General features: G+C 33.4%; 1 protein-coding gene across 2 annotated transcripts; it reads left to right on the top strand.

Moving 5' to 3' along the window:
* Positions 1-2,852: 2,852 nt before the first annotated feature.
* Positions 2,853-7,659, top strand: LOC134716370 (octopine dehydrogenase-like). 2 transcript variants are annotated; one of them, XM_063579337.1, is made up of 2 exons: positions 2,853-2,984; positions 6,022-7,659. In XM_063579337.1, the coding sequence occupies exons 1-2, from the start codon at positions 2,982-2,984 to the stop codon at positions 7,447-7,449; spliced, it is 1,431 nt and encodes a 476-aa protein (XP_063435407.1). In that variant the 5' UTR covers positions 2,853-2,981; the 3' UTR covers positions 7,450-7,659. The 2 variants fall into 2 exon arrangements, with proteins under 2 accessions (XP_063435407.1, XP_063435416.1); XM_063579346.1 differs by lacking the exon at positions 2,853-2,984 and adding an exon at positions 3,069-3,211.
* The last annotated feature ends 842 nt before the right edge of the window (positions 7,660-8,501 follow it).

The raw sequence follows: 8,501 nt of genomic DNA, 5'->3' as shown, positions 1-8,501 counted from the left end.
CCATAGGAGTTATACGGAGAGTTGAGGGGGTAGAAAACTTAGCCACAACATAAACCTTAATGAGTCATTTTCATTTTTTTCACTAATGAACTGTTGAAAGGGGTTACCAAAATCCTCTTTTTTTTTAAATTTTCGTTTCTTTCACAATTTCAACATTTTCCATCCTTTTTCAGACTTTATCTCCCCATCCAAAATCCCTACAGAGTCAACAAAGGAAATATTATCTGTAGCATTTTCACCAAGGAATTGTACTGTGACCACTTTTCTTAGCCAAAGCCAAGTTTGACAAAAAATAAGTTAAATAGAAAATATCTTGTCCACCATTTATTCAGCAATATAGAGATGAATTTTAAGTTACTTGAGTTCTCCCCTAGTAAACCTTTTATTCCTTTTTTTCTTGCGCTTTCAATATATTGTTCGTTAACATTCCCTGTATAAAGTCAGATAATTCTTTGATTTCATACTACCGAATTCGCGTGTCAAGTTCTATAGACTGGAAAATTATCACTAACATTGGTACCGTTGTTTTCATCCATAATTCCTACATCAGTAATTGGATCCAACAGTCGGTCCCCTGGTGCCGCGGAAGATAATATTACCAAGGATTTGTATAGTTAGTCTATCTATACAAATCCTTGATATTACACACACGCATGGTGAAGTGCCAAGCTCTAGCACTATTCGCCTGGCTAGCCGTACAAATAATCACTCCGTAGATTCTTTTGGTTACTGTTTCCCTGTATAACAGTTTAAAGAAAATAGCAACAAAAAAAGAAATATACCTTAATTTGCTAACCAAGTCCCCTTTTGAAGTTTCTCTTTCCTGATTATACAAACAAAAACACACACCGCAAAAAATGGGTATAAAAAAATGGTCATTTAAGGTAATAACCACCACAAGTGCTGGTCTTATATTGTTGAGGAACTGGAGAGTAAACGAAGGTGGATCTTAATTACTATACCGAACATGTTTATCCTGGTCCGATATATTATGGTTCAAAGATATAAGACAGCTGCTTACACTTTACCTTTTTTCTTTCTTATTTAAGCCATCGTAATCATTTTGTTTGATTAATAGTAACAAAGATGAAGCTCATATTAAATATTATAAGGATCATTGAGTTCTTTGGGTCCTCAAAATGGTATTCATTGGGCCTTTATTCGAAAGTCACCAATGAGTCTTTTGTCAATGAAACGCGAGTCTGGAGTACAACAATTTAATATTTGAATCTATCAAGAATGTATTCATATATTGCCCACATTCAACATGATGGATATTCTAGCAAGTATATTATCATAACAAAATTAAACTCCGTTGTATTCCATCCTTACTTTGAGTCTTGAACTACATGTACTTGATAGTTTGTCATGTTTGAAAGTATTTTTTTACGCAGTAGTTTTGATTTGTTGTACTTTCCTTGACATGTATCACGCATGAATATAGATTCAAGTTGGTATATTTTATAAATAGTTACGAATTTGTCCCTTACACAATGACAAGGTCAATCACCTCACGGGTAACTGGAAAATAGACATATAGGCACTCTTAGTCTTTTCCGACCGGCAGTTTAACTCTTGCCAAAGTGCGGAGTCCGGTTATAGTGCCGAATGTAGAAACGTTCAGAATGTGAGGATTAAAGCATATGCCTCGTGTAAAGTAATTGCCACGCTCTCTGCACGTTGAGGAAGCTTGGTCTTTGAAGGGTTTGATATTGACATGTTTCAAGGCATGTCCCTCTCCAATATACTAGTAATCTCATTATACAGTAGCAGTCCAAATTCACCGACCTTAATAATGGCAAGCCTCTATGACAGGACCTAACTATTGCTTCTAATGTGTTCTCGTCCTGACATAATCACAAATTTTACTGTTATAAGAGCTGATATATATATATACCTATTATTTTTTGTTTTGTTTTTTGGTGGTATGTTTTTTTTTGTGTCAGAGATTATTTGTAACATGAATAACAATTTTTAATAGAAAATTTTAAGTTGATTTAGTTTGTTTCCGTCTATTCTTAATTTTGGGATGTTATAAGCATTCATACCAAAACAATTTGTTATATACCCTTAATTCCTGCGTCATACTGTCCCGAAACTGACACGCAATGGACAAACCACAAATGAAATTATAAAATTTGGATTTGATCGTTAAAATATTGGAACAATCATAGGGTATCTAAAGCCACCGAATGACCGTCGGTTGAGTTTCTTATATTTCGACGGTAACTTCCGGAGCGATTGAAAAATCTTTGACATACGAAAAAATTCCCGAAAGCCTTGCAAAGAAATGTTCATTTTCACTTTGAAGAAGCCACACGTAAAAGATCTTTTGCATATTATTGTTGTCCAATATTTGCCACAAATACTAATCCTTTGACCTTAGTCTAAATGTATTATTGACAATATTGTTAGTGAAGTCTAAATTTACAAAATTTCAACTTGATTAAAAGTTTAATTAAATGAGCTCTTCTCGGCACCTTGTAGTCGAACAAAACCAGTCCTTGTGACGAAACAATTTGTGGCCTTATGTCCCACTGGGGATGAAGAGAATAAGTAAGTAAGTAGGTGACGAAGAAAACTTAAAATTCTCTTTGGTGTATACCTCACATTAATTTTCTCTATTCACATTCAGCTATCCTTGATAAATCTTATCTAATTATCTTCTACGTTAGTAAATGAGAGCATCATAAAACAATAGAATTTAATATCTCTATTGCAGGGCACTGCCAGTAAAATGTGACGACCGAAAAAAATATTCAATGATCTAATAAATATTTAATATTAGAATCTATAAAAAGACTAAATCAGTTCTGCGTAGTTTCTTTCCCAAATGACTCCCCCTAATTCCACTCATCTCCCAGACATGTACATGTATTACCTACTGAGAATCTGTCACTCACCCTTTAATCAGATTACGCAGTGTTATTCTTCATAATTCTTTCGAGTAGACAGTACACACAATTACATCTAGCTGCAATATGGTAAGTCTTAAACCGTATGTTTTTAATTATTTATCAATTAATATTTTTGATTATTAGTATGATCTCACTACACTTAATGAAAAACTTGCAGACACACTTGCATCGTGTAGCTCATATTTCATACACCTTGAAAGGCTCGTAGCAGCGGTTGTCGATAGCTAACCCGTTGTAAATCAAATGGATTTAGAGATTCAAATATCGATCTATTATTGATCTCAATAATTAAGGTAAGATTTCGGTCAAAATAGTATATTTCAAACTGGCATTTTCGAATTTCTGTAATTTTTTAGGAGACAAGTGCAAATTTATGAAAAGGGGAGGGGACAGAGACGATCAAGCATGGTATAATTTGTTTAAAAAATTATTATAATTTGTTACACTGTTATATGTTAACAATATAAACTTCTTTTGAAGGGCTTAATTCTTCAGGCTATGTTAACCCCCTTTTCAAGATTCTGTAGCATATTTCTTTTTTAGGCTTTCGTGAATTGTTTGAAAATATCAAATGATTATTCTGGACGGGATACGATAAATGATTAATCATAAAGTCAAAAATGAGTTTGAACATGTTAAATTTACCTTGTCATTTGCATCCGAAGAGTATTTTTTTAAAAGGGGGAGGGGGTAATTCACAGGAAACAAAAGTGCCTACAGCGTAACATACAGTGTTTTTTATATTACAATCTCAATCTGATTATCTGTCAAATTTCTGTTCAATCACTTACACAAATTTTGTTGTGTTAATTTTTTTCAAGCATTACATCATGTTTTCCTTACATACATGTATCAGAAGTGTTGAATTGTCAACACAAATTTCTTATCAAAACAACTTACATTTGTAAGCATTTTGTTGTAACTAACGATAATCATTGTTGCTACAAACACATAAAAAAACACAGATTAGGGAGCTCTGCCAAACTCTCTCATCTATTCAATATACGCGTGCTTTGAGGATGCTTTACCTATTAACATTGCTGTCTATTTATATCTCCATTATTTAATTGCTCTACAAGACAAGCTGCATCTCTTATGATGAATATGATCTACAGTCTTTTCATATTAACACATGAAGCTATAGTACAATGAGGGTAGAGGATAGCACTAAATCTACGAAATTCTTTGTGAACCATGAAGCTATATTTAGGGGATGACCATTTGAAATTGGTTGGTTGGTTTGTGAGACTCGCTTATTTGTGTTGCACTGAATTTACTTTGACTTTTGTATTCATATTATTTATTTTCACCCTTTGTCGAAGATACAAAGTTGAAATGTTTCCAAAACTTACCCAGTCAAAATATTCATATTCCAAATCCTTCAATATATATAATTATTGATACAACAAGAATATGTACTCAACCAAACATAATTTCTTTGCTGCTTATCGCTATATATTTGTATTCAATATGACCGATTTTTTTGAAAATCAATTCTAAAAAGATAATGATGTTTCGTAGGCTCTTTCTTTTAGTTCAATATGACATAAAACTTGTTTACCGAACGTCTAAGTTTTCAATGAACGTAATATGTTAATTACTGCAAAAACCTTTCATACTACGCTTTCATATCAATTTGCATTCAGATACATATACTGCAAGCATTTTTAAAGCGGTATCATATCTTATTATTATTACTAGATTTTTAAAATAGTATTGTTTGAACCCGTCCTGGTTTTATTATTACGGTATCTGATTCGATCCGGAAAAGGTTAAATTATTGACAGTATAAATTATGTGGAACACAAAAGGACCTGGAATGATGTGATTTTAAATCAGCACCATTGTTATATATGAGTTATATATAATGTTGAATTCGTTGTTTTAACAAACTGGACCTCGCTTTTGCAGTGTTATAGATGCATTTCTTATATTTATTTATTATATAGAATTCTCTTTTTTTTCACAAATGTAAAAGTAAATGTAAAATGGAAGTATTATTCCACCTGCAGGAACTAAATATAAAGTATTATTTCACACCCATCTATTTACAGCACTCATGCTTATATAAATACATAAATATTTATCCTGATAAAAACAAGTATATATGTCAATAGGACATCATGCCCACCTCGAATTATCATATTCCATATTACAATGGATGTGATGTGCTGGGATTGTCAAGAAGGTGAACTTTCACCACTATTCACGTTGATGCAAACAACCAAAGGAAATCATTCAACAATGAGCAAAATCCATATCGTATATTCGGCTATAGGAGAACATATAGAATGTGAAATAACTATCTGATAAAGGAAAAAAACAACTGCATAAAAAATATATCAGACCGCATACGTAATCATTGATCGACATCCCCTGCATTACAGGCTCCTGGCTTGAGACAGGCAAATAATAATAGACGCGGGGCTTAACCTGTTCGTGATCACTGAAACCGTCCATTTATACAGAACTAAATCGTTAGGAATGACTTACGATGTTCAGGAAACAACAAAATTAAGATACGCAAAATATGATTGGTCTCAGATTACTCACAGTTAATGAGAGCTAGTTCAGAGCTGACAAATAAAATAATGTATCACCAGACTTAAGATCAATTAGGTACTTATGCATGTTTTTGTTTGTTAGTCCACTGATCATTATATTATTTTCGTCCGATGGGTTCTAATGCTTCACACAAGTGAAGTTATCGTTTTATAGTTGCATAACCCACTTAAGTTAACCTTTTCGAAAGAGAGAAAAAAAAACAACTGTCTGTCAGTTTTCTCTGTAATAATTGAATTCGAAGCCAATATATATAATATCAGGGGAAATAACAAAATTATGGCACATGAGTACAGTAAGTTAACCACTCACCGCACCACTTGTATATGAATGAATGAATAGAATATATATGTATATCCCAATGTATATCCCAAGTACATACACCCACACCCCCATCATAAATTCCATGTGCTGAATTTCTGCGATGTAACTACTATATAACATAATAGCTGGTTCAATTATACTATGATGGTCCCAGATAATACCATAAAATATTGTTTTCTGAATTCAATAATATAAGATTTTACTTTTTATGTTACAGGCTTCAAAGAAAAAGGAAAACGGACCAAGTCCAACTAAAAAATCTGAAAAGGAATCTGAGGCAAAGACAGATTCTAAAACGGAAGAGCCGAACAACGAGCAAAATAAGAAAGAAGAAGAAACAAACAATCAAACTGAAACAGAACCACCACCTAAAATGCCACCATTGAAGATGTGTATATGTGGCAGTGGAGGAGGTGCCCACTGTCTTGTTGGCCTGGCGGCATCGCAACCAGATGTTGAAGTTCGTGTGCTTACTCTTCACGAAGATGACGCAAAACTATGGACGAAAGAAATGAAAAATAATGATTTAGTAGTTGTTATTAACAACAGAAATGGAACCTCGAGAGAAGTAAAAGCAAAACCTGAAATCGTAACAAAAAATCCAGAAGAAGCCGTTGCTGGAAGTGATTACATTTTCATGGCCGTGTCACCGACTTCTCATGATATTTACTTCAAGGCAATGGCACCACACGTGGGCAAAAACACCTTGATTGTAGGCTTACCTGGTTTTCCAGGTTTTGAATATCAGTGCAGAGATATCGTAGGAGAAAAATCGATTCCCTGTACGTTGATGAATTTTAACTATTTACCTTGGGATTGTAAACTCCTTGAATTTGGAAAGAAGGTAGAAATCATAAATTTTCGAACATATCTAACTGGTTCTATGATAAGGGGCCGAGGGATTTGTAGAAGGCCCCCACTGATGACCCTCCAAATGCTTCACGGTGCAGAACCAATTTTTCGACAATCGAAAAACCATCTGGAGTCTATACTTATGTCTCATTCATATATTCGACCAGCAATTATGTATGGCCAATGGAATAGCTGGAACGGTAAACCCATACCTGAGGCTCCTCTCTTTTATGAGACAGTAACAAAAGAAACAGCTGATCTAATTTCTAAATGCAGTGATGAATGTGTCGAAGTAGCTAAAGCTATTATGGAGAAAAGTGCAACAAAGATTGATCTATCTGAGGTAAAACCGATCTTCGAATGGTATCAAGAACTTTGTTCTAATGATGTTAATGTTTGTACAGATCTGTTGACCGCACTTACAACAAGTAAATTTGATAAGGATGTAAACCATGAAATGAAGAAAGAAAAAGGTGGACTAGTTCCAGATTTCCACTGTGCAAGCTTAGCAGAAGACATACCTATGGGTACAATAGTCATACGCGCACTTGCCGATATCGTAGAAGTGAAGACGACAAATATTAACATGCTTATTGAATGGTGCCAACAAAAAATGGGAAAAGAATATATTATCAACGGTGAATTAAAAGGCAAAGATATGAAATCCACCAGATGTCCACAACAGTATGGGTTTAATACATTAGAATCAATTATAGCATGCCAGATAGGATCAACAACATTAGAATCAACTATTGCATCCCAGATAGAATCAATAAGTGAATCAACAAGCTAATGAATTAACATTGTGGGAACCATATTGAATTTCGCTTTCCTGCACATTGTTGACTGTGACATTTCAAATTATACGCTTCATTCCTGTGTAAAACTCATATATTTACAGATTTATATTTGCTACAGCATCGAAATATTTTCATTAAAAATGTCAAACCGTCACGTTCATTTTTACAACTAATGTATACAGAAGTACATGTTTTTTTAAATATATAAGAAGAAAAACAAACACAAAGATTATGATTAAAAGGGCAGTCATTATTTGGCATTTGTCGTTGTCGTCTGTGTCTTATCTGATAAAAAAACAAAAAAACAGGGGGAAATTGAACGAGACAAAAATTAATATTTGGCGTCTGAATTTTCGAAAATAGTTTTTTTTTACAGCATTTTGATATTGTAAAAATTCTTTGATGAATAAATTTATTTAGACAGACATATTAATGCGTTCGTAATTCAACTATGATAATGATACCATAGCCATATCTCAAATGACCTTAAATTTGCGAATAGCTTTTGGATAGCATGGATACGAGCCAAACTATTTTACCCATAGTTACGTCGTTAGATACACTACGTACTATATCTTGTAGCAAAATATCTTTTGAGTATAATATGAATATCAATGTCAAGGGCGTATAGTAAGAGTGACAAAACATTCTGGCAGTTCTTTCAGTTTTGCATTGAAAGTACTAAGAAGTTTATAACTCTATTGCTTTTATAGAGGATGAAATGTATAAATATAAATGATCGATGTCTGGGAACATTTTTAGAAAAAAAGGATTTATTTGATACATAACAGTGTTTTTTGTAATAGTAATCAGGTGGCAAGAAAGGGCCTCAGTATACCCTATAGTCCCTTATACTGTAAGATCAATACTATTAAGTAACGGCAACAGTAGTATATCGCTGTTCAAAACTCGTAAATCGACAAAACGCATTGAATATAAAGCGGAAAACAACGACACAACTTAAAAATGCAACACATACAGAAACGGCCTAAGCATTAGACAAAATCCGATGAGAATAACAAATATAACATCAAAACCAAATATA

Source organism: Mytilus trossulus, chromosome 1 (assembly GCF_036588685.1).
Source record: "Mytilus trossulus isolate FHL-02 chromosome 1, PNRI_Mtr1.1.1.hap1, whole genome shotgun sequence".
Lineage (NCBI taxonomy): Eukaryota > Metazoa > Mollusca > Bivalvia > Mytilida > Mytilidae > Mytilus > Mytilus trossulus.
The sequence above is the reverse complement of the archived record's forward strand: the minus strand, read 5'-3'. Positions and strand labels throughout refer to the sequence as shown.